The 26,273-nt window shown below is 47.1% G+C and overlaps 1 protein-coding gene across 13 annotated transcripts in view; it reads right to left on the reverse strand.

Moving 5' to 3' along the window:
* The window catches only part of NEDD4L (NEDD4 like E3 ubiquitin protein ligase), a 363,454-nt gene that overhangs the window by 40,901 nt on the left and 296,280 nt on the right, over positions 1-26,273 (reverse strand). For 6 of the 13 annotated variants that reach the window (XM_020912661.2, XM_020912699.2, XM_070452460.1 and 3 more), the window contains 10 exons: positions 26,017-26,149; positions 24,561-24,737; positions 22,292-22,366; positions 20,667-20,726; positions 15,344-15,475; positions 14,709-14,828; positions 13,476-13,673; positions 7,600-7,677; positions 6,170-6,224; positions 6,028-6,081 (listed from right to left, as the gene is read on the reverse strand). In XM_020912661.2, coding sequence (XP_020768320.2) covers positions 6,028-6,081; positions 6,170-6,224; positions 7,600-7,677; positions 13,476-13,673; positions 14,709-14,828; positions 15,344-15,475; positions 20,667-20,726; positions 22,292-22,366; positions 24,561-24,737; positions 26,017-26,149 — 1,082 coding nt within the window. The remainder of the gene's footprint in view (positions 1-6,027; positions 6,082-6,169; positions 6,225-7,599; positions 7,678-13,475; positions 13,674-14,708; positions 14,829-15,343; positions 15,476-20,666; positions 20,727-22,291; positions 22,367-24,560; positions 24,738-26,016; positions 26,150-26,273) is intronic. The other 7 variants (XM_020912682.2, XM_070452455.1, XM_020912709.2 and 4 more) reach the window with 5 other exon arrangements.

Genomic DNA, 26,273 nt, shown 5'->3' on the forward strand with positions numbered 1-26,273 from the left:
GACTACGGTCCCTGGGGTCGCAAAGAGTTGGACACGACTGAAGTGACTTAGCACATGTTAATTAAAATGACTTTATGGATTGCTGTGTGTGTTGAGGGGGCAGGCAGGGATGGACTGTCATGAAAGATATGGGGAGGGGAAATGGAGTTTCAGGAAATCTAAGCTGGCTTTAAAAAAGGGAAATTACTGGTCTGAGAAGAATATTCTATTTCTGGTATACTTAGTAAGTGGACTGACAAGAATAACTAAAATATTTGGTTTCAATGACTATCCCAGGAATTTTTTGAAGTCTGGTATGGTAACCAGAGCAGTGGTAAAGTTTTAAAATAAAGCTACCAAAGCACATGACAATTGCAGATTCTAACAATTCGATAGAAAAGTTACATGAAATATTTCAATGTTTTAGAGAACGCTGATGGAAGTAAAAGGCATTTTTGGGTTTCTTACTTTGAAAACATAAGTTTTCAGAAAGTAAGAGCTGCTATTGTGATGGGGAACAAGAGAAAAGAAAACTAAATAAAGGAAAAATCCAGCTGAGTAAAAACTGCCTTGGACTATAATATAGACTGGGCGCCATTATCCAAGCAGAAAATAAATGAACTGCTACCTACATATGACAACTCCTGATCAGTCCAGATGGGAACTCTGAGCTGTCATCCTTGATACCAGCACCTGGACTTCCCATGGGAAACACCTCAAACCCAACTCTGCCAGAGTCAAAGCCATAATCTTCCAACACCAAAGCGGTTCACAGAGACTTGCCTTCCTCATTAACAGCATCGCGATCCATTCCTGGTTCAAATCTGAACCTGCCACCCCCGTCCTCAACCTTTCAGCACGGCGGTCACCCCTGGTCCCACCTCTCGCTGAAAAGGCTTCTCTGTGGGGCATTCGCCTCTCCCCACACTCTTCAGGTTTCCCTGGCCTCAGGCTCACTCACCCCTGTTCAGAACAGCCTTTACAGCTCTGCCAAGAGACTCTTTGGAGAGAACGGATTTGGCCATGTCAGTCCCTTCTGGATGGCCCCTCTGGTGCTCCGGTCTGGCTGCAGAAGGGACCGAGCCGCGGCCCTGGCAGGCTCCCTCTGAGCCTGACCCTGTGTCCTGCCGGCGGCTTGCAAGCCCACTGTGCTTCTCTCATCACAGTGCCACCCGCTCTCTCCCTCCTGAAACCTCTCTGTTGGGCGTGCCCGACTAAACCTCACTCACTATTTTGGATCTACTGGAAAAGTCACCCCTTGCAGCCTCCCTCCCCCTACTGGAGCCCAGCACTTGGACAGAAGAAGGTTCACTCCTCTAAGGCAGCACTTAAATACCTCCTGGCACTCCCGACCTACTCAAGCTGAGCCCAAGGCGGACAGGGCCTGAGCGCTGCTCATCTCTGCGGCTTCCTCTCCACTGCTGAACACATTTCCCAGCACGCAACAGGAGCCTGGGTTTTTTTTTAATGACCAAATGAAGAGGATGGCGAAAACAAACTCCTTTTTAAAATAGTCTAAGCTTTCAGAACCACACACAGTTCTGTATGGTTATCATAATCATCAATTTTGCACTTAAGAATTATCAAGATAACAATGTCGGTGGCCAGTTAACCCATTCGGTACTGAAACGTTTGAACCTAAACTTGCTTTTTCTCTTTGAGCCACAATATTTCAAATAAAGGGGGCAAGAATGAAGTAGAAGAATGAAACTTAGTCCATTTAGATACCATTAATGGGTTTGGTACAGCTTCCCTGGTGGTTTAGATAGTAAAGAATCTGCCTGTAATGCAGGAGACCTGGGTTTGATCTCTGGGTCATGAAGATACCTGGGAGAAGGGAATGGCAATCTGCTCCAGTATTCTTGCCTGGAGGATCCCATGGACAGAGGAGCCTGGCGAGCTACAGCCTTCGGGGTCACAGGAGTTGGACACGACTTACTGACTAACCACCACCACCACCAATGGGTGCGGTACGACTGTAGGCAGACTAAGACGAGATCTAGAGCACCCCTGGAATTTTATTTTCTAGCTCTGCGTTGATAAATAAGCTCCTGCTGGGCACGTACTCAGCACCTGGGCACCTCAGGTCTTTAAGAAGAACTGTACAATTCCTGAGAGAGGTAGGCTTCAGTTCAAGACCTTGCCTTAACCTTTTACAACTGGCCTGAAACACACAAACTACCTGATAAAGTGAAAGTGTTAGTCCCTCAGTCCAGTCCGACTCTTTGTGACCCCACGGACTGTGTAGCCCACCAGGGTTCCTCTGTCCGTGGAGTTCTCCAGGCAAGAATACTGGAGTGGGCTGTCATTCCCTTCTCCAGAGAATCTTCCCGATCCAGGGATCGAATGCAGGTCTCCTGCCTTGCAGGCAGATTCTTCACTCTCTGAGCCGCCTGGGAAGCCCAATCTGATAAATGTCAGCCAAATCAATTGGGGACTCTGAAGAGATTAGTATTGCGTATTCATGCTCTTCTGAAATTAAATCTTTAAGATTTTTAATCTTAAATATGTCTCACTTCTCAAGAATTTATGAAGCAGAAAATAAAAAACCTAATGGATTAGCAGACAAGCGCACTGCTCTCTCCTACAGTCAGTGAGCGGTCACGAGCCCCAGAGAAGTGGAGGACGGATGACTGAGCACCTCCCAAGATGCCTGCTCTCACAGTCCCGTGGTGTGGCGGGATGGCCTGGTCCTTATCCAGCAGGCAGCAGCAGAACAAAGTGAGGTGCTGGATTTTGCTGGAACTAAGATTCAGGAAAAGTGTTTAGAAGGAGAGACTGATTTGGAAGGTAAGGAAATTCCAGGTAATTCAACCCATTTTGGAGAGGTTCTTCGTGTCTTAAAGAACCTGACCAAGTGTCTTAAAAAGAAAACAGCTATGCTGCATTTTTCACAGATTAGACTTTGGTTTCTTTTGTTCAGAAAGGCATATGAATGGAGCTCTGTTTCACTGATATGTACCTCTTTACTGCTTCCCGTTGAATAAACCTTGACAAATTAGGGAGAAACGGCAGAAATGTTACACTACCAGCTAACATGTGTGCGTGCCAAGTTGCTTCAGTTGTGTCTGAGCCTTTGTGACCCCCATGGACTGCAGCCCGCCAGGCTCCTCTGTCCATGGAGTTTTCCAGGCAAGAACACTGGAAGGGGCTGCCGTTTCCTACTCCAGGGCATCTTCTCAGCCCAGGGACTGCCCCCCGCCTCTAGCGGCTGCAGCCCTGGCAGGCAGGCTCTCTACCACTAGTGCTGCAAACACCGCGCCGGCAGCGCCCAGGCCAGCCAGGCTCCGTCGTGGTCTGCATCCTATTGTCCGAGTCCCAGGAGTGAACAAGGGGAGGCTCCCGAGTGCTGTGTGGTCTGGGAAGAGGAACGGGGAATGTCGGAGTGGAGCTTGGAGGGGCTGAAAGAATGAGGAACCGCCCAGGCATTTAGCAAGGGTCCACCCTCTCCAAACCAGGGGCCGCCCTGCGGGCTCAGAGAGTAAAGCGGCCACCTGCAGTGCAGGGGACCCAGGGTTGATTCCCGGTCAGGAAGCTCCCCTGGAGAAGGAAATGGCAAGCCACTCCAGTATTCTTGCCTGGAAAATCCCATGGATGGAGGAGTCTGGCAGGCCCCAGTCCATGGGGTCACAAAGAGTCGGACACGACCGAGTGACCTCACCTCACCTTCTGCAAACAGGAGTAGGGGCAGGCCTGAGGCTGGAGGCACCATTCTGCTGATGCCTCTCAAGCCAAGTTCTCTTTGCTTTCTAACCACGGGCATCAACTTCCTAACAACATTGCCACCACTGGCCAGCCGAGTCACCACTTGTCAAGCATTTACTTCATCAGGTCTATGCACGCCTCCAGAAAACCAGACCATGATTTTTCATATTCCTAATGTATCCTAGTACAGCCCTTTGCAATTGCGCTGCTCTTGCTCCTGGGGCCTTGCAGGACATCAGGACAAGTTTTCTTCAGGCTGACCTGGCATCACACTACCAGCCGGAACACAGCCACAATGCTATGTGAGGTCCTTTCTGAGCAAAAGACCAAGGTCGTGCCATCGGTTAAGCCTTTGTTTTAATAAAATGGTCATTATTACTCATACCTCTCTTTGAAAAGTGAAACCGTAATGCACAAAAAAACATCAAACAAGACTGTCTTTTGTTTTTAATGGGAAAAAGGGGTGTGACTATTTTAAGCAAATTATGCTAAGAAACAGCAGAATTATAAATAGAATATTAAGGGGAAAAGTGGGAGGACACACATATTTTAAAGCACTTATGGCAGCAATTTTATGCTCACTAAAACTGGGAAGTAGGCAGAAGTCAGATTACTGGTCAAAGACAAAAATGAGGCCTATGTACCTTAAACTATCTAATTCTGACCAAGGGTAAGACACATCCCTAAACACACCCTGGACTTCTATTTTGATTGAATCCTGAATTGCTGGGCTTTCTGTTTAACTTGACTGATAAAAGCCCCTCTCACTCCTGCGCCTCAAAGCAGAGTTCTCTCTACTGTGCATGGGTGGCTCAGGAACCCGGGAAGGGGGTCTGAGATTTGAGACAGCCACAGACTCCCCCGCAGGAGGGCTCAGGCCAGACTTCCCAGTCAGCTCAGCAAGGTGCTCAACTAACCAGTGCAACGAGGTAAGAAGATGTGAGAAACCTGATGAAAAGTGAAAGAGAGTGAAAAAGCTGGCTTAAAATTCAACGTTCAGAAAACTAAGATCACGGCATCTGGTCCCATCACTTCATGGCATATAGATGGGGAAACAATGGAAACAGTGACAGACTTCCATCTTCTTGGGCTCCAAAATCACTGCAGATTCACTGCAATTTCATGGCTACAATTAAAAAGATGCTTGCTCCTTGAAAGAAAAGCTATGACCAACCTAGACAGCATATTAAAAAGCAGAGACATTACTCTGCCGACAAAGGTCCATCTAGTCAAATCTATGGTATTTCCAGTAGTCACGTATGGATATGAGAGTTGGACTATAAAGAAAGCTGAGCACAGAAGAATTGATGTTTTGAACTGTGGTGCTGAAGAAGACGCTTGAGAGTCCCTTGGACTGCAAGGAGATCCAACCAGTCAATCTTAAAGGAAATCAACCCTGAATATTCATTGGAAGGACTGATGCTGAAGCTGAAACTCCAATACTTGGGCCACCTGATGCAAAGAGCTGACTCACTGGAAAAGACCCCGATGCTGGGAAAGATTGAAGGTGGGAGGAGAAGGGGACGACAGAGGATGAAATGGTTGGATGGCATCACCGACTTGATGGACATGAGTTTGAGCATGCTCTGGGAGTTGGTGATGGACAGGGAAGCCTAGCATGCTGCGGTCCATGGGGTCACAAAGACTCGGACATGACTGAGCTACTGAACTGAAGAAAATGTGGGGCTAGGCAACCTGGTGTAGACTTACTGCTCACATTTATGAACCAAATGAAAAGAAGGATCAAAATACTATCAGATCACACATATACATGAACTTTAAATCTACCTGAAGACTTCTTTTTAACATACATTTTCAGAAGGTTTAAGGGATATACAAATATGATCCCATGGAGAAAATGTCACTCCAACAGGGAGGAAAAAAAAAAAAAAAAGAAAACCACAAAGCTAATGCCTAAAAGCAAACCTTTATTAGTTTAACTTTTAGTTGGCACAAGACACCACACGTTTATTCACAGGAGCTGGAGTAAATGTCTGCAGCAAATGTACTACAATTTCAAGGAAAGAACTGCATTTGTATTAGTGTGCTGGGCGCAGGGAGACATGCTGTGAATAGAAAATAAGTCAGAGCGGGCATCTTGCCACGAGACCCCTGAAGGCAGAGTTTAAAAAAATGTGACGGCTGCTTCAAGCACTGCTCATTCCATAGATTTCTGACTTGAACATCACTTCTCATCTTATTTTCTATCACCAGAGTGTATTTATTAAAAGCACAAAAGGGGTCGTCAATTGGAAAAAACATTTTAACTAAAAAAAAAAGTTAACAGGTCACAAGGTCAAACTGGGGTGGCTGCCTCAAGCGAACGCGGGGCATGGACAGTACCGTACGGTGGCACCGAGTCTCTGGCACCGTCCTCGCCACACAGCACCTGGCTGCCTGGATGGAGAGGGAGATGACACGGCTTTCACCGTCATGTCTGAGGCACCCTCGTCCCCACTGCATGCCCGTGACCGCGCCTACTTACTGTGGTCAATGTAGAACGTCCGGCCATCCAAGTGAATCCTTTCTTCCCAGCCAGGCTGGTATCAGGGGAAGAGAGACAGAAGACAAACATTAGCTGGCAGTTCCAAAATCAAAGGCAAACGCTGGAGACTCGAGGGCACCTTCTCCCCTGGGGTACATCTTTCCATAAGGAATAAATGAAATGGAAACACTTCAAATGAACTTCAGCACATGTTCTATAGTCTCAGCTGCACTCTCTGGATGATGAACAGGGAACAGGGGTTCTTATTTCAAAAGTTTCAAAGGGAAATTCCAGCACACTGTGAGATAGTTGAGCCTGGGGTTGAATAGTTCATTTAATTCACTGTGTATTTATTGAGTAGTAAAGGGAGCAGGAAGGCTGATATAAAATGTGAGAGATGGATGCTATATCTATGTCATGAGGTGGCTGAACAATCTAATATGGCAATTCTCTGTTGTAAACTCTCACTACTCAGGAACCAACAGATCTGGATAATTTTTCTAAGGTCAGGCTGGTATGCCTTCATTATCTGGACCGTGCCCACGTGCTACTGAAGTCTAGAATCCAGTAGACCTAGATAGTCTGCCATCTTTCACCTTCTAAACCCTCTCTCCAGTCTCTCCTCTGGGCTCTTTCCATTTAAACCCTAGAACCCAACATTTGGCGAGTGTGGGATGTTGGTATAACCTGATGAATAAAGACTTCACCCTGATCTTTCGAGCTTCAAATTTGGCTGTGTATATAATACCATACAGCAGGCAATAGTAAGGTTCTTGGGAAACAATCTCCAAAAAAATTTCCAGCACCTTTCCACTTTAAAGTAGTCTTGGAGTGGGCACCACTCCCCACCTTTCTGCCCCTGTAAGGGTTTTTTAAAAATTGGGCGGTGGGTGGGTGGATCAAGAAGCATGGAGAAGGTTTCATTCAAAATTTAACTTGGGAGTGAATTGCTTTTCTCACACTCAGGCCCCAAAAGAGAACTGATAAAAAATTAGATTTATAAACAGTCATCGACAAGGGAGAATCTGCAGGATAAAGGACTTAGAGAAACCTTCTGCAATTACTTATGCCTTTTTCTCCCACAGTTTTTAATATTTTTATTCCTATGACTAAATCAGCAGTATGGATGGAAATCAATGGTTGCTAAGTTACAAAATAAATGTGTGCTGCTTAACTCGCCACCTGCAGAGAAAGCCTCGAACATCCTAGCGGCCAGGTGTACCTTCCGCTAGCGAGAGGGCGGCCATTCCGACACCTCTTTCAGAAGAGCTATGTGCGGTGTGAACTGAGTAAACTGACTCTATTAAGAACTCACAGACCAAAGGGGACTCAAAACAGTGGGACAAGGAGATCACAGGGCTTCCCTATCAACACTGAGCCCACGACTCAGTAAACATTTCAGACTGGCCGCGCGTCTCCAGTGTACTCACAGGCAGAGGGCCAAGGTCGTTGGGGTTTAAGGATGCCTTTGACCGCATGTGTACTGGAAATTTCAGGCGTGGATCTTCCTGAAAGAAAAACGCAAAAGGCAGAAGATGTTAGGTGTCACTGTCCGTGAGCCGCGCTGGTCCTGCCCGTCGGGAGCTGTGTGCTCCACAGCGACCAGGCTGCTTGTACGCGGGGATGAGGATCCCACCTCGGTGTAGGAAGCCTGACACCCCGGCTCTCAAAAACGATTCCACTCGTCCTCCTTGTCCTCGATGAAAGGAAGAGAGTAAGAAGTAACAGGTTTTCCCAAGACCTGGAGCAGATGAAGCGCAAGAGGGTTCCAGCAGTGATGTCACCATGGAAACCAGGGTGGAGGATGCTGGTGAAGATGAGGCTCTAGTCCACAGGAGGGGGGTGGGGACACGGGTTTGTACAGCTCCCCATGGACCCTGAGCTCTGGGGTGAGGGCAGCTAGCCTGCTAGCAACAGCCTCTCCGTCAGCACTTGAGTCGCTGTTGCTGCCTCCCACCCTCTCTTCAGCTAAAGCTGGAAATCTGAGTCTGGTCTGACTGCCCAGTCATGAACTGCCCCAGGCTTAGCTGGCAACATCTCATCAAGTCACAGCCCTGGCAGAGAACTTCACTGGGATTCTTGACCAAGTTCTACAAATTAGATCTTAAAAGTTCACAAAATACTTTTCTTAAGGGATGTGCTTTATCAATACCACACAGAACCAATGAAAGAGAAATACATGCCCTGACATCTTGGGTCATGCTTTATAACTTACAAAGAGCAGTCAGATGTATGATCCTGCAGCTACCTTGCTAGGAGGTTGGGCTGCTCCCTTAGACAAGGAAACTGAGTCTCACAGAGAACAAGAACTTGCACAGAGGTTCTGGTTTAGAGTCTAGCAGTTGCCCCTTCACTTATACAGACCCAATTAAAAATGCAGGGCAACCTAGGGAATCCCTGTTTTAAACTCAAAAGATTAGAAAACAAAATGATAATCTTTTAAACGCAAAAGACTACAAAACAAAATGATAACATTATTAACCAAATAAGCCTAATAGAAAAACAAAAAGTCATCCTAAAATCTTAAAAAAAAACCCAAAAAACCCTGTATTTCAATAATGTTAAAGCCTTTGCTGCTCTTAAAATTACTAAAAGGTTTTCTGTCTCAGCACTTTCCCAAGTCAGCAAGAAAATGAAATAGTTGGTATAAAATTGGGAAAATAATAAAACTCACTTTTGGTTGGAGATATGAAGTTACATATGACTATATACCAAGACTGTATTAAACATCTCCTGGATTATGGCGCGTGACTGCTAATGGGTATGGGGTTTCCTTTGGTGGGATGGAAATGTCCTACAACCAATGATGGTGATGGCCGCACACGTGTGTGACGCTCTAATCATTCCGAGCTATATTTTAAATGGGTGAATTGTATGGGATGTGCATGATACCTCGACAAAGCTTTAAAAATGTTTCTCCCAAATGAACAGTCTAAACCGTTAGTATCACCAGGTAATAACAAAGTGACAGATTTAGGGGGCTGGCAAGAACGACAAGAAAAATCACACACATACAAATCAACCTGTGCTTTCTGTCAGCTATAAGCAAACTGTTATTGAAGCAATAAATCATATTAGCAGTTTTTGATGGAAATTGATCTTGAACCTTTTGAAGGCATAATCAGAGGCCTAAAAAAATTCCAGTATTCTATAGCATACTGGAACACCTACAGCGTAAGTTGATATACAAATAGTTTTAGGATTTAGAAGGTCCAAAAAGCTGATCATCTGGTAAACATCTGTAACTGCTTTGTCATGGAAAGAGAAAAACCTTAGAATAGTGACCTCCACCAAACACATCCAAGGCTAATTGTGAGCTGGCCCAAGTAATGTTCCCATTGTGGGGAACCCCGGGCCCCCCACAGCCCTGGATGATGCTCAATTCAGAGAAAGTCTGAGGCTGGGATCACAAGGCTGGGGCTCCTGGATGCTCCATGCTTGTAATTACACACACAGGCTACTGCGAAAGACAACCCGCTCTTCTGGCAAAGAGCTGCTGATTGAAAGAAGATAAAATAAACAAACAAAAAACAACTGCAATTAAACAAAAGTGACTAACCAGGGATGGGGGGAAAAAGCATGAAGAATAAAATAAATTCCGTCTCACAGGCAGGTCTGCTGAAATGGCCTGGCACGGAAACCTGGAACTCATAGAATGTGAGGGCTGGAGGCACCTGGGTGGGGGGTCGGGGGAGGTTGGGTCACATGATTTTATTATACCAACAAAAATCAAAATACTGCCAGTAGCTGCCATCCGTCAGGCTCTGTGGACTCAGCCTACGGGGCCCAGGAACCACCCTCCTACGGACTCCCCTGACCGACAGAGGGGGCAGCTGGCAGGGCCCATGAGACCTGGGACAACCTGAGGGATGAGAGTCAGCCGGAATCCTAGCGAGGTCTCGGACAAGGCGAATGTGAAAGAATGAACCACATGACGTGTGCTGGGCCATTCTCCCTTGCCTCAGCACAGGAAGAGCCCTCCTTCACAATCACATCAGTATTTCACAACTGTTTCCCTCAAATACAGTTGAAAGGGCTTTTAAACAGAAGGCAAAGATCAACATAAAAAAAAAAAAAAAAGAGGTTTCACGGACTTCCCTAGCAGTCCAGTGGTTAAGGCTTCGTCTTCCAAGGCAGGGGGCATAGGTTCAATCCCTGGTTGGGGAACTAAGACCCCACATGTCTCCCCTAACCTGCAAGTTCTTAGTGGACTTATTTAAAAATAGATAAAATAAGGGCACGCTGGCTGGTTAAAAACACAGTGGTGCTTTTTCCAGCCTGGAAGGGAGCAATCACCAGGCCTGGACTAGAGTGACTTTATTAGTCTGGACCTGGGTAGAAAAGAAAACAAGCCTAAAACTTAATTAAGGTATAATCTTTCTTATTACAGAAATAAGCCAATGCTTTGTCTTGTGAAAGACATAAATATGTTCTTACACACATGCTTTGAGCTGCTTCTTCAGCAGAAGGAACGGAGACACTGAAGCCTCTTGTAATCTCTTCGCACCTCCCTGGGGGTCTTCCCGAGATCCACAGCGCCCCACCCGGGTGGGGACCAAGAGATGCGCATTTGACGTGTCTGACTTGATTCCCTACAGCAGGCTGGCGCGCTGCCTCCGTGATTTGTGAGTGCAAGAGGCCGTGTTTTATAACGAGACTCAAACGGTGTGTGTGTGCGTGTGTCCGACTCTGCGACCCTATGGACTGTAGCCCACCAGGCTCCTTGGTCCATGGGATTCTCCAGGCAAGAACACTGGGGTCAGTTGCCCGTTCCTCCTCCAGGGGATCTTCCCGACCCAGCGATTGAACCTGCATCTCCTGCACTAGCAGGCGGGTTCTTTACCACTAGTACCACCCCAGGGAAGCAAAGGGAAGGCCCCTCTGTCAATGTGTTCAAAGGAGAAGCTTCTGGTCAGTGCAGGCCTCGAGACCACACCAGGTGCAGAGGGAGACGTCCATTCTCATCCCTCTCGACCTGTCTGAGCTGTTTTTCTCTCTTTTATGATAATGCTCAAATCTAAGAATAGCTATTCTCTCTTTAAAAAAAAAAAGCAACCCCCAAAGCAACCCAACACAGGTTTTAAGCCGAATATTATCTTCCTGTTTCTCCCCATCCCTCCACCTTTTGCCAGACTAAACACGCGTTCAGAGCGCGTGCTCCGCCGTCAGCGCTGCAGATGGCCTTTGTTTAGTGGGGGCAACGCAGCTGCGTTAGGACATCCGTGCCGAGTGGGGAGGGCTGGTGGCGGCTGGTGGAATTCTCTGGTGCTACCTTCAGGGTTTTCACGACAGCAGCCACGAAGAAACGTTGTTTTAACAAATTGAAATTTGAAAAATCAGTGCGTCACGAGTAGCTGGTAGAAAGGGGCGATGGGAAATTCACACTGGGTTTCGTTCAGCAACAATGCAGGCAATAAACAAAGCGGGCGCTGTTTAAAAGAGAATCTGCCCAGCTGCGATTGCACTGCAGTTGTGGTGTAAAAGGCTGTGGAAAGGTTAGGGGATTTGATTACTAAGCTAGTTCAAATTACTAAAGTCATAGCTTATGTTGGCAAGCCACAGTGGCTCCATATACTAATCCATCTACTTTTACAGTATTTACTCCTATCTTTGGAGCTCCCATTTCTGGCTGAGGAACTGAAATCCCAGCAATGCTGTGCCAAGTAGAAATGGGTTCAGTAGCAGGACTGCTACAGGTTCTACGTCCCTGAGGGGGAAAAAAAAAGACTTTAAAACCAATCTCTATCACTATTTCCCAAGGAGCTTCCTATCTATTACTCTCCTGTTGCCACAAACCTGTAATCTTATCTTCAGATGAAACCGCTATTTATCACAAGTCTGAGAAGTAGTGATGAGTTTACCAAATGAATGCTACCAGATCTGAATTTTAAATTCTCTTTGCAGGTTATTCCTTTACTTCAAAATTGGAGTGGTTCTCACTGAGGGGTGTTGGGAAACACCTGGGGGCTTCTGGGGTTCTCAGTATGACGGGTGGGGGAGAGGCAGTGGCTATTAGGGTTCAGTGGCAGGGGCCAAGGATGTTAAATGTCCTGCAGTAACAAGCACAGTCCTGCCCCAAGTGCTAAGAATGTCCTCGTGAAGACACACCGTACCATGATCCGTGAGACCTGAGAGAACCTAATCCAATTCTCAAGGGACTGAACTGCCATCACGCCAAGGGCAGAGAGTAGATGACACTCCAGGTCACTTGGGTCCAGGGCTCCCTTCACATGATGCTGCTGTTCTAGCAACTGGGTGTATCTGGTGTCTTCACTGGAAGTGGGGATTTAAAGCATGTGTTGACTCTTGGTCCAAGACCAAAGAGCCAGGGCCAGTGACAATCACCAAAACTCAACTAGATTTCATGTAATCATCGGTTCTACATAGAAAGACTGAGCCCAACTCCATACCTGGATAGTCAGCTGGGGATATAAGGGGCAGGAAGGAAAACAAACCTTTGGGAGCATCAGGAAGAGTCAGAAACCTGAGGACCCACTTCAGGTTAACTACTGGCCTAGAGGTGAAACAGTAGAAGAACACCACTGACTTTAAAAAGAACTCTATGCTACCTTTAATAAGCCACCACTGACTGCCCGAAAGAAAGGGTGAACAGAGGAATGTAAAGACACGCATACGCCCTTTTCAACAATCTCATTTTTCCCTAAGTTAATACAACACACATATTCTCCCTCGTGCATGATTCAGGGGAACAAGGATGAGTACTGTGATTAAGGAAAAAAAACTGTGACAAGATGCTCACAAGAAAGAGCTATCAAATTTACAAAGTCTCCTAACCTATGATTAAAAGAATGTAACAGCACTGGAGTGTAAAAGACTTATCTGATGCAAACTATAAACACTAAAAGGACACATCAAATGAAAACAAAGATGGGTACTGGCAACACAAATGCAAAAAGAAAGTGACACAGAAAAATTCTTTGTAAAAAGATTGGAATTCCCAATAAAGTTACAGCATCCTAAGACAGGAAGCAACAACATCAAAATTCCAGCAATATGGAGTACTACCTTTTCCCAAAACACAGTAAACTGTCAACACTGGAGCTTCCCATGAGCGCTTTGAGGAAACGGCATCAATACCCGGGATGGCCGTGAGTCCCTGCCTGTAAATCACCCACCCCCCAGCCCCCACGTGCGGAGTAGAGGTGAAGGCTCAGGAGACCCCCAGAGGACACGCTGTGGCGCCAGGAAACTTCTCAGCAAGCACCATGGATGCTGAGTCAGGAGATAAAGGGATGGGCGCCAGACCCTGGGATGGAAGTGGAGCCAAGTAAAGCAGCGGCCTTACCCACGTTGTGGTCTTTGTGTTGTGGTCAATGAAGAAGGGCCGGCCGTTGGGCGCTATCCTCATCTCCCAGCCGGGCGGCAGGAAGCTCTGTGTGACTTTGTGCTGTGGTTTGGGGGAGTTGTAAGGTGATGGCTGTGGGGACTGTGGGTTGGAAAGGGTATCTTTCACAGCCCGACGTACGGGTGAGTCCTTGGCGCCCTAAGGAATAACAACGAGCGTTAGAACTCTCATCACGTGCTGGTTCAGAGGGCCATCACATCCCCGGGGGTCAGGGAATGCTCCTCTCTGAACGGGGACCAGGGGGAAACGCCTAAAAAAACCCTGCTTCTGTCATCTGCTTACTTTAAAAAACAATCTAACTATGATGTTTTCCTGTTGGTCCAATACACAACAATATTAAGTAAGTATAACCACGCTCCTTTGATAGCTGCTCGGTACATACCCCCAGATACTTTTCGGTAGTAACCATTATGGATGGGGATTTTACAGAAGGTGGAGAAAAACGTGCCCCTGCTCTTAATGAGCTCACAGTCTAATGGAGACGGACTGGCAATTTCTGGAGCAGAAAAAAAGCTCTATCAATGGAGACCACCACCGGGGATCGCACAGTTGTTAACCAGGACATCCACATCACAGCCTGGAGGAGGTATCTCCCCATACCAATCTTCAACCTCCTAAACCCGGGCACAGAGCGGCCCACAGCCAACTTTAAGATGCCCATCACGTTTACAGCGTCAAAGGTTTAGTCTCCGGCTATTATGATATTAAGGGATGTTGCTAAGACCACACAAACAGGAGAGCGCAAAGCGGATGCCCAGCGGTGACTCAGAGATGCAGACACGCGTCAGAAACACGAGGCCCACACAATGGAAGACCCTACAGTAGGGAGGGAGAAAGAATGATCGAAGCGACAGCTGTGTGTAAAAACTCAGCGGAAGCACTGAGATTGGAAAGAGCTGTTATGTGCGTCTCATGAGGTGACAGGCGGCAAGGAGCGGAACACAAGGATGGAGAAAGTTCGGAAGAGAGGAGCCCCATCCAGCAGAGGGTCGCCGTGGCCACGGCCCCGTGACAGTGAGAATCGGAACGAGAGTCCAGGGGGTGGGAAGCATGGAGTGAGACCTCACCACGAGCACAGCGACGGCCGGAGAGGGAGGCGGCCGCCCCGCGCCTGCCCAGGGCGGAGACAGAAGAGGGGGTGAGGAGGGGTGGGGAGCCGAGTAGCCGTCTCACCTCCAGCGGGGCGGATAAAGTTACTGTTGGCGAGCTGAGGCTACGAGGCCGGCGGATCTGAGGCTCGATTAGGTGGTTGTTACTGTTTGTGGTGGATCCCGATGCGCCGTCTTCTGCGAGCTACGTTGGAGGCAAACACAAGTTAGCGGCGTGCGAGGCGCTCCCTGCGCGGGTGTGGGCCCAGTGACCGCAAGGCCAGTGGTCACGAGAGGTCTGGCCTGTGGGCAGTGTGGAGGAGACGACCACACATAATAATGGGGGCGGGGGTGGGCGAGGGACGGGGAAACACACTCCAGGGAAGTAAAGAATGAATCACGAGCCCGGCAGAAGAACCAGCCTCAGAGAAAAGGGGGAGCTGGCAGGGATGCTACCTGTTGGGATCAAGGGGCTCTTCCTCTGAAAATCTCTTTTGGGTCATTTTTTTTTTTAAATAAAGTGGACCCTCTAGGGAGAGACTGAGTCAGGGACTGAATTCTTTCTTGGGCAAATGTTATGTTTAAAGTAATGCATTTGCAAGAAAAGATTTTCTTTTGATGTGGGTTCCTCAGAATGACACCTAAAGCTCAGGACCGTGGGGGTCCTGGACATTCTGGCTTCTGAGCGCCTGTGACAGAAGCCGCAGGGCAAACGCATACCTGCACGATAGGCCGAGTCCAAGTTGTGGTTCGATTGTTATGATTGACATAGTATGTGCGTCCCTTAGCATCTTTCCTTTCTTCCCAGCCCGAAGGCAGGCCCGGCGTGGTGTGTACATAGGCCACTGATGGCTGTTTGTGTAAGAAATCATCATTACTGAATATCCTGCATTTGTTTTTCGATCAGCTTAACAAAGTCATACATACCCCGAGGATTAGCTCTGCTAGACAAAGTGAGTTAATTCTAGTGGTACCGGAAACACTGAATGTTCGGAAAACAGCAACAGGTTTCCGACAGCTTTAAACCGAGGGTGAAATGAACCCCCACCCACGCTACAGGGCCAAAACCTCACAGGACTCTGTTCCAGGCCACGTAGCCTCCAACGTAGAGGGCTGCTGCCAATGTGATCACAAGGAAGGAGAAGATGATGCCAGTTTGGTTTGGTTACCAAATTTTACTTCAAACCACGTAGAGCTTAAAAGATGTTTCAAACTGTCAAACGTTATCATCTCTGAGAGGGATGCTCTGACTATCTCTTCCTCAATCTAGCTGCCACTGGAATGTTCTCCTGGCTTATCCCTAAATTCTTCAACAGCTTGGGGCCCTTATACCATGTAACCTTCAGGGTCGGGGAGTGGGTGAGACGCAGAGTCTGTTTTCTATGAGACCCCCTTTTACACCAGTGACCGACCAGAACACCTCAGCTGCCCCAGCCCAGGAGGAGGCAGGCCAGAACTCCCAAGGAACCTGACCGCTGAGGCTGTACTTCCCCCATCCTCTCATGTGGGATTTGTCTCTTTAGAAGGTGAATGGAACACAGGCAGCTTCCGGGCTGAGAGAGAATGTCTGGCACAGAGGGACTAGATTTGGATACGCCAGAGGAGATCGCTAAAGGAGTCCTGTGATCTTTTGGCTTCTAAGAAGCAGTCTGAGAAATGCAGGCAGGGTGGAGAAATATTGGGAAAGCAGGATGTCTCAATGACTCATGAAAGCCAAGAGAAGGATGTTTGAGGTTGGTGCTGCCCAGGAAGTCCTGCAGGTACGGATGCTGCATACAAGATCAGCAACTGGGGCAGGGGTGCTGCTCAGAAACAAGAAGCCTCGGCAGTCATGGCTCTTGGGCGAGTGTAAAAGAAACAAGAGGCCTAGACTCAGGAGTAATCTCTTACGTGTGGTTACAGAAGGGAGCCACTCCCTTTAGGGCCCATCTTCCCTAATTAGGATCTTCTGAACCTCCAGATGCTTCACCAGGCATATTTTCTTTTCTTTTTTTGTTTAAAATTTATTTTTTTTAATTGAAGGATAATTGCTTTTCAGAATTGTTGGTCTCTGCCAAATATCAACATGAATCAGCCATGGGCATACATAGGGTGTATTTTTTTGATGAGGTTGATGATGTTAACCTCTCAGCCCAGCTTCTCCCCGTGTCCATCCCATTTTTCATGTTCACTACCAACATGCCCCTTGGCAAAGACGGTCCCCCAGCCCACTGCGAAACCTCAAACTGAAAAGCATGATCAGGGAGGCTGCCATGGAATCTGGGGACCGCAGGCAATGAGGCTTAATATCCTACCTCATGAGTTCAACAGCACATTCCAAAAAAACACCCCAAAAACTGACTGAGTCTCAGTTGAAGCGGCTGCCTTAACACTTATTTCAAAAACACAGTAACCCAGCAGGGCAAGTGTATCCGCACGACAACTGCGTGCTAAAGCCTCAGCAAATATTTCTTGACGTTATTCCAGATAAAGTCCCCAAGGTCCCGTAATGGTAATTTCAAGACTCTGACAACGTAGCATCCTGAACGGAGGTGCAGGGATACAACAAGAGCGGAAGAAACACCAGCATGCAGGCTGGACCCTTCTGCATTAAAGACAGATGAACCTGTCTGTGGCTGAAAGCTCTCTCTGCCCTCCTCCTCTTGCTGTGGCACCAACACAAAAGAGCCATTTCCAGGCTCCTTTGACGTGGGCGTTATGGCAACGGACTTGGCTGACCTAAGGGGGAACCCAAGTTGTGACCTAAGTTAGTGGTCAATTAGTATTTCTGGCCAAATACATGCTATCAAGCCTTGACCTACTGTTGTTTACATGAGGGCCAAACATGTTTTGGCTGAATGGAATACCAAATGGAATTTGCTGCTTTTCTCCTCCTCGAGTTATTTTTTTGGGGAGAGGCAATCAGATAAGCCTTCGGAAAACTCCATTCTGGAAACCTTAAGGATAGTTTTACAGTTATAGTATCCCTGGAAAGGAGGTTTATGGGGAGGCTAATAAACAAAAATAACTGGGATGTGTCATGGATAATCTCAGGACTGAGCTCTAAAGCTGGGAGACTTCCAGCAGAGTAGTCCAGCAACTAGGTTACATTCATAGGGCCACAGTTAATAGGACCAATCAGTTTACGGAAAACTAGGAGTGTTGTAGAGAACATGACATTTGAATCAAATGTGCATTCTACCTTCTATGGAGAAGTGACTTGGCAACCTATAATCTAGTTCCGCTGATGTACGACGGTGTCATTAAAATGGCTCTTTATAGGTTTCTTTCCAAATGGCCATGAAGAACCACCTGTGTGGACGACTCCATCTGTGACTCAAAACTACGCCTCCCACAGCTGGGGAGGAGTGGGGCTCAGCTTCTGTGAAGAGACCAGGGCAGTGGCCCAGCCCGGAGCCAACACCAGACTTCTCCTGCCGTGTGTGTGTACGCGTGTGTATATGCATATGCACGTGTGTACACATGTATGTGCATACATGTGTGCATGTACGTGTGTGCACGTATGTGTGCGTGCGTGCGTGTATGTGTGCATGTGTGCAGGCGTCTGTACTGCTCCTGCACGTGTGCATCCTGTGCCACCTCAAGAAACAAGTTAATTAATGGGGAGACAACTGAAACACAGCTGGTCAGCTGAATCCAGAATTTCACAGCTCTCCGTCTGCATCTACTGTTGTCTTTCATGATGTCAAGGAGCCATCTGACTGCAGCTTCTTGATGGCTCCATTGAGTTCATTAAAGCGAAGCGCTCAATAATGGTGAAGGTGTAAGTTTCACAACGCTTTTAAAGATGATAAACAGTGTGGCGCTGTCACAGAATCCCCAAGATTTGCTCAAGCCCTGGTACACTCTAACCTCAGCGGAATATTATGGGGTATACAGCAACCCCCCCAAACTGTGCTATCCCTATCATTTTCACAGAGTAGACCCTGGCCCAGCCAGCTAGACAGGGACACCGCCGTGTATTCACTTGTTACGTGTCAGAGCTGTGGGTCCGCAGGCAGGAATCGGGGCGTGCTGACTGTAACCGAGAAGAGAAAGCCCTGCATGGAGACAGCAAGGCCGGGGCGGGTAGGGCCGCGGGACAAGCAGCGGCCGAGGGGCAGCGGCTGAGGGCTCATCTTTGTGGGAAACACGGGACTCTGGTGTGTTCACATCCCAGCGTCACAATGTAACGAGGATTATGTAATAACCAGTATGTCCCAGAGAAGTGACCGCAAGTGAGTATCAAGTCGATTAAGTAACATGCACACGAGCTCCGCTTTCGCCCTGTGTGTGCACGCATGTGTGCGTGTACCCACAGGGACATCTGTGAGAGCACGGAGGAAGGAGGGTGGGGTGTCCCAAGGTCGCTCCAGCCTGACACGACACACCTGGGTGCTGGGGTGGCAGGGAGGGGGTAAGAAAGGGGAAAACCCACGGAGGAGACGGAATCGGGAAAGCCGAGGCTACTGGTGACAAGGGCTGGCGAGGGTGCGAAAAGAAGAACCAGGCGTGACTCCTTCTCAGGTAGCCGTAACGGAGGCGGGCGTGCTCAAGACGAAAGACCACCAGGGACGCAGAAAGCCCGAGAGCAGACAAAGCACTTAGGAAATATCACTACCCAGTCTTCGACGATAAGACACAAAAACCAAACTGCTATTTTGAACTCCCTGCTGGGGGGAGGGGGAGGGCACAGGCGAGACGCGTCGTGTGGTGGCAGGGCCGCGTGGAGCCCACTGGAGGGGTCACCCTGCCCTGCAGGTGCCTGACCACGGAGCCCGGGATGACCATGGTTCAGTCTATCCTGTCACTGGACACCATCGGCGATCACGACACTCACAGCAGGTACCGAGGCCAGTGAAGTGCATGACGGGGTAGATGCTCACCGGCCCTGCTTCCTGTTAAAACCACTTCATGAAGTGATCTCATCCACCTCGAAGCTCGACCCCCATGGAAAAGACGAGCCCAACAGGAAGCTCACTCGGTCATCTGGAATTTCTTCAATTCTCCTGGAGGGTGAGCCTGGCCCACCCAACAGGCGCCCTTTACATCAATCACTGCGGTTCGATACCTTAAACTGGCCTGATTTTTGCTGACTGCCAGTTCAATACCTTAAACTGGCCTGATTTTTGCTGACTGCCAGTTCAATTTTCCAGGGTACCATGCTGAGCTGTCAATTTAACAATGTAACTAGATTGCTCCTTTAAATAAATACCCTGCAGAAAATCAGCAACCATGTATGTATTTAAAGGTGTTCTGGAGTAATAAGCAGCTGTAACAAACATACAAAGGTGAAACAAGGAAAATTCTTCCAACAGCCACACCAGCTCCAACCTTAAACTGTAAGCTAGCCTGTGTTTAGGGATCAAGGAGAAAACTGGCGAAGCACACAGTCATGCATTACCCACAAACATGAATAGTAGGAATTATTTAAAACAAAGAGTACACTTGGTTTAAAAACACCATTTTTTCCTAGATCCTTTCAATTTCTTAATTATACTTTCTCTCTCCTCCTGAATTATATTCATATATTCTTCTCTTGAATATACATTGTTCATACCTTTGAACCTGTGAGTTGGGGGCCCTGGCAACAGAGAAAGGTCACTGGTTCCTGCTCATGATACAGAACATCGAAGTCAGCCTTTGAAATGTGATACTGGGAATACACCACTGAAAATTCACATGAACAAGTGTGTGCAATTTCTGGGGCTCCCTTGATTCTCCTCCAACCAAAATATTTACCCATGTCTTCTAAACACATGGGGGAGACTTATCAGGAGTACAAACACTAAAAGGCAGAAATAGACTCTAAAAGGTTCAGATTAAAACTTAAAGCTTGACAGCTCTTAGAACTACATGGGACTAAAAATCGTTTTGTTTTACGCAGTACCTTCAAGGAATATGAAAGTGAGAGGTTTTATTAAAATAAGAAATGTGCAGCTCCGTGGCACATCAGAAGCTGCTCTTATCAAAACAAAGAGAAAAAACTGTATATTCACCATTACCCAAATATTAAAACCGACCCACAGTTTTGCCAAGAGCATCTGAACAAGGGTGTCATTACCGTTGGCGCCTCACCACCCGTGACAGTTGATGAACGTGCTCTCCCAGCTGGGGCACTGGGCTGTTAAATGATAATTTACATCAGTGAAATGCATTCTGGGAGGCCACCCACTGCTTACTGAATCAGGGATCAGAGCTGGTGCAGCCAGCAAGGCAGGTGACATGAATCAGAACCTCTGCAATCCACCCGGGCCAGACAAAGTGGAGCAACCACTGATGACCAGAGGAAAAGAGGAACACGATCACCCGCCTACCGAGAGAAGGCTCAGGCTGCAGCCCTGAGCTGGGTGAACAGTGAACTGACAGCCTCAACAGTGTGAGATGTCTTATGGAAAAAGAAAGAAAGCACCACAATCGTGCCCCCACTGTTAAACAGTCAGCAGATTCTTAAATCTGCCAAACTCAAAATTCAAGAGGCCACTGGTGATCAGTGAGTTCACAGTTTCACAGAGCACAAAGAAAGAGGGGAGAATCAATGGCTCTTTTGGCCAATACAACTGACACTGATTTTTGAAAAGAAGAGAAAGCGCCATTAATTCATGAAGGACAAACACAGAATCATCTGAGGAGGATACCACTGACCCACCACAGCTGATTGTTCTGTTTTGGGGGGAGGCCTGCACTGCACCCCAGAAAGGACACTCTTATCAAGCTTCTGACCTACCAGCCCTTTCCATGAAGGCCACAACTGAATCTAATCTGTTACTCAGTTGACTAATGGATTTATTCATTCATTCTGTAAACATGAAAGACTTAAAATCTAGGCAAAACACATCCTGTGAAGTTGAGCAGAAATGTATACAACAGGGAAGATGCCATGATTGCAAAAACTGTTAAGTGCAATCTTTCCTTCCCTTCAATTTCAGATGCAATAAGTATTAGTGCTAACGATGATCAAGGACTTGTCATAATAATAAAAATTGGTCAAGGTCAAATATTAAGTTGAGCATGCTAAAACCACTTAATATTTTCTCTTCCAAAACAAGAAACAAATTTACAGAAAATTTATTTTTAACGTGTATACTAACACTTCTGCAGGCAGTTCTGGTCTGCCTCCCAATCAGAACATTCATTTTAAGTCCTATATAATTATTAACACCATTTACACGTCCATATTTGCTGCCAGTTATGAAAACTAGTGGGAAAGTGGAAACAAATTATAGCCAAGTCTTGAGTCAAGGGAGCTATCTTTAAAGAGAAGGTACAGAAGCTCAGTGGGTTAAGAGTTAAGCCCGTTAATAATGGAAAGGGCTCCTTGCTGCCCACCCAGAAGAGTTTTTCCTATGTTCCGGAGATATCAGGTCACTTAAATACAGCTTTGAGGACCAAATTAAATTTTTTAAAAAGGAATTGCTAATGTTTAGATCAAGCAGGCATATCAGAATTGGCATTCACTTGGATGGAAGAGCAAAGCAATGGAGTTTTTAGCATTTCAGAGACTTTGGTGGCAGTGACAACTCTCTGTATTGGAAATCCACTCTCCTTGGGCAATCTGCTAGGACATTTTAATGTCTCATGTGAATGGTAAGTTGATTTTGCACAGGAAAAACTCTTCCTTGGTCTCCCAGATGATTTTAAATAAAAGCCGAGAGAGCCAACTAGTGGCTGGAAATGAGCGTGGGTTACCGGTGGGAGATGAGCCTGCTCTGCGACCGCGTCGGTGACACTGCAGGACCTCAACCTGGAGGACGGCTCTCGCTGCTGCAGGGGAGGAAAGCACACAGAGCATCAAGAACACACTCTGAGAAACAAGCTTCCCTGGTTTAAAAAAACTGATCGCTCAAGCCTACTGGCTGCTCTTTGATATCAGAAGGTAATTCAATGAAACACCATTTTTTTGGAGTAATGAACATAATCCTTTAAGGCATCAAGTATCTTTCATTGTCATTCTCAAGTGTCCTGAGCAATAACAGCAAAAATAAGAGGCCAAAACATGAAAGGGGAAGCCACAGGTAATGCTGCTTCAATGACAGAAAAAAAGCAGCTACAAGTCATACATTGTGCTTCGAGAACCAACCTCTGGGTAAATTCCAGTGGGACAGGAATAAAGGGAACGATACTGACCTAACAGTTATTAAACGTTCACTGACAAAACAGTCAGCTGGATTCTATGTCTAGGGGAACGCACATATAATCTTAGGCTACTTCTGAAGGGCTAGGTATTAATACTTTCAACTTCTGAATGGAGATGGAGTTGTTCAGAACAGGAATGAAGGAAAACAGGTGAGGTTAATCTAAAAAAAAAACTAGAGAATAACGTATTATATGTTCCTCTCATTTGTTTGTATTAGTCTATATGGCTTTAAAAAAAAAAAGACCAACAGATCAGCAGCAGGCCACACACACAAGGCGGGGGGTCAAATGAGCCACAGGTGTGCACGTGGGACATGTCTGCAGCATGTCCTCACTGTTAATGTTTTCCGGTGAGGAAAACGGGGTAAGGTCCAAGACAGACGCTGTGGTGGTAAACGGGAGGCTTTTCAAGTCTTTCCACGTGGTTAGCATGAAGGGTTCGCTCTTTAGGAGAAGATCACGCTATTGTCCTTGAATACAGAGTGACTCTCACAAGCGGAACTGGAGAAGAAGAACCCCCTCTTTCCTAAATACTTAATAGTTGAACTGGACTCAACACAAACTTAAAATAATTCTGACACTTATTCTTGCATCTTAAAGATATTTTATGAACCTAGAATGAAGAAGTTCCCTATTATAAGTAACTGAAATGATGGTTTTCACTTGGGAGATTAAAGGGATACCATTGCTATGGTGCTGGCAGCACTTACTCCCTTTTATAAGGTTTTAAATACATGACTTCCATGCTTATGCTGTTTCCACAGCAAGTTTTATCAGTTCAAATACCCCATGTATGCAAACTCTTTGTTTCCCCGTCCCTTTAGTACCACATTTACATCTCAGTGTTATTTCTCTTTCTGAAAGATACTCAGAGTTTTAACACAAAAGCACATTAACTGACTAGTCACTGTAACTCCTGATGGGGCCAATGGTACTTTTAAAAGAAAAACACAGAGCTGAAGGAGTGACAGTCTTGTGAGTACCCACTTTCACATTTTATGCAGCCCTCCTGTTCACTTACATGTGATGTGGCTGTAAAGATGATCATTTTTCCAGGATGCCATTTTCAGCTGAGGGACTGCCACCATTTACTACAGTGCATCTGCTGGTTCAGTTTCTCAAGAAATACTGAGACTGCATTGCTGCTCAATTTTACGTACAAGCAAGAATTTTCTATGGGCTTTTCCTGCAGTTTTGTGTTGTCAAACATAGGTCTTCGTGGCTGATTCTGCTGACTCTCACTGGGGCTTAGCCCCACCTGAAGCATCTAGAGCGAATCTGCTCGATGGCTGAGAACTCAAGCTCAAATGCTACATGAGCGGCAATGTCACAATTTCACAGCCTTTCTCTGGGACTTAGGAGATGTCTTCTGTCTCCCATCCTAACCTGTCTTGGACGGGTCACTTAACCATTATGCCTCGCCTGTGAAACAAGAATGATAAAGCATGCAGAGTATGATGTATGAGATCAACGTGGAGGCCCAGTGGCTCTCAGGTCCCACTTCGAAATACCACTTTGTGATGAAGGTACTGTTTCACCAATCTTTTGCTGGGAAAAGAACTTCTATGAGGTTAATGCTTAATGATACAGAAGTCATAGATGAGTCACCTATGAATCAAGAAAGCGCTCCACCTGCTTGGGCTATGTTTGGTATAGTCTTGCTTCTCCCAGGGAAGAAGGAACTTGGGAAATGGCAGAATTATTTGGGGGCTAGGAGACCCTGGTCGTTATTTGCAAACAAGATTCTCTGAAAAGTAACAACAACAAAAAAAAATGACAAAATATTCACTCAACTTCTCATTCAAACAAGACCATGACTTACAATCAAAGACCCAAACTGCTCGCCGTTGGAGTCGGGAGTGACCTGCAGCCTTCTGCTCAGCTCCTCGGACAGCTCCTGGGGGCTGGTCCGGGACACAGGCGAGGCTGGCGGCGGGGGCAGCGCCAGGCTGAGCGAGTCTCCACTCATGTTCACTTCCTCTGAAATAGTCTCCCAAGGCTGCCGGGGGAAGAGACGCTGTGGTGAGTGCTGGAACGAGGGACCCTCTCATCCCCGCCCCGGTAATAACCATCCTAACTGTCGTTCACATTTACTGAGCGCTAAGGAGGCACTCGGTCTTCCCAGCATCCGTAAGGAAGATAAGGCTCCCAGCCTGACTAACAGATGAGGAAGCTGAGGCTGCGGGAGTAACTGGTGCCAGGGGACAGTGAGCCAAGGAAGCCTGGCTCCAGGGGCTTTGCTCCTAACCCCTTTAAAACAGCACCTCTCTGAGCAGTGGCTTGCTTCTAGCGCTTGATACTACCTGCACAGGTTAAAAAATATCCTTAGGAATTTACGATTTTCATGAATTTTCTTTTACTGTAACCACTGAGGATTCACAATGAAAAGAGCAGAGATGCTATAAACTGTTAGTAAGCACTTGTTATCAAGTAACTTTTAGTGAATTTATTACAGCATCATTCATTTATTTTGCTTTTCCAATTTTGATCACTGGAACATTTTGTGAATCATCTTCCTAACGCAAGAATGGATTTCCAGTAAGTAAACAGAGTTGTCAAGGCGGCACCGAAGCTACCGCAATTACTAATTTGTTGTTCAATTTATATTTTCCCCAGTGATTTACCATAAGCATTTAAGAGTGAACTTATGAACATTTATGTTCACCCCAACTTGCATTTTCTTGGTAATAACCTGTTTCACCATGTCAAAACTACTCAAAATTATATTTGGTGCCTGAAGAAGTTACAGGGCAGGTGCCTTCAACTGCTCAAAGATGATTACCATGTTGCCTAAGATACGTTTAGACTCTGGGGAAAAATAAAAGTATAAAGTGAAAATACATTACGATTTCTGTGCTAAAAAATGTCATGCACTTTCACAGTGATGTAAATCATGTGTGCTCGAAGATGGCCTCTAGAAGCACTTTCTAAGTTAGTAAATACCTCAATGGTCTTCAACTAGCTAGAAGACTGTGATCTTTTCTTTTAGACAGTATTTACTGAGATAGGAAATTGTGCCACGGGATCAGCCTGGAGCCCACGGAAAGAAGGCGCTGTGGGGGGTGAGCAGGTGGGGTCGCACCTTGGGGCCCTCCCTGCCCCGGAGCCCACCGCCAGGGGGCGCTGTAGGGAGTGAGCAGGCAGGGGTCTGCAGGGGGTGAGCAGGCAGGGGTCTGCAGGGGGTGAGCAGGCAGGGGTCTGCAGAGGGTGAGCAGGCAGGGGTCTGCAGGGGGTGAGCAGACAGGGGTCTGCAGGGGGTGAGCAGGCAGGGGTCGCACCTCAGGGCCCTCCCCGCCCTCGCCGGGCTCCGGCTCCAGGTCCTCGCTGATGTGTCGGCGCGAGCGGAAGCGGCGGTGTGCGGCCTCCTGGTTGATCTGCCGGATGTTGCTGTCGGACTCGGACGACACGTCCCTGGGCGCACACGGAGCGAGGGGGGCAGAAAGAGAACCGGTGTTGATACCTGGCCCTTCACCCCCAGCCCAACATTCACCCAGGGCCCGACGCCGAACATGACGTCCGTGCTCTCACGTTCAAC

The sequence above is a fragment of the Odocoileus virginianus genome, chromosome 22 (assembly GCF_023699985.2).
Source record: "Odocoileus virginianus isolate 20LAN1187 ecotype Illinois chromosome 22, Ovbor_1.2, whole genome shotgun sequence".
In the NCBI taxonomy this organism is placed as follows: domain Eukaryota; kingdom Metazoa; phylum Chordata; class Mammalia; order Artiodactyla; family Cervidae; genus Odocoileus; species Odocoileus virginianus.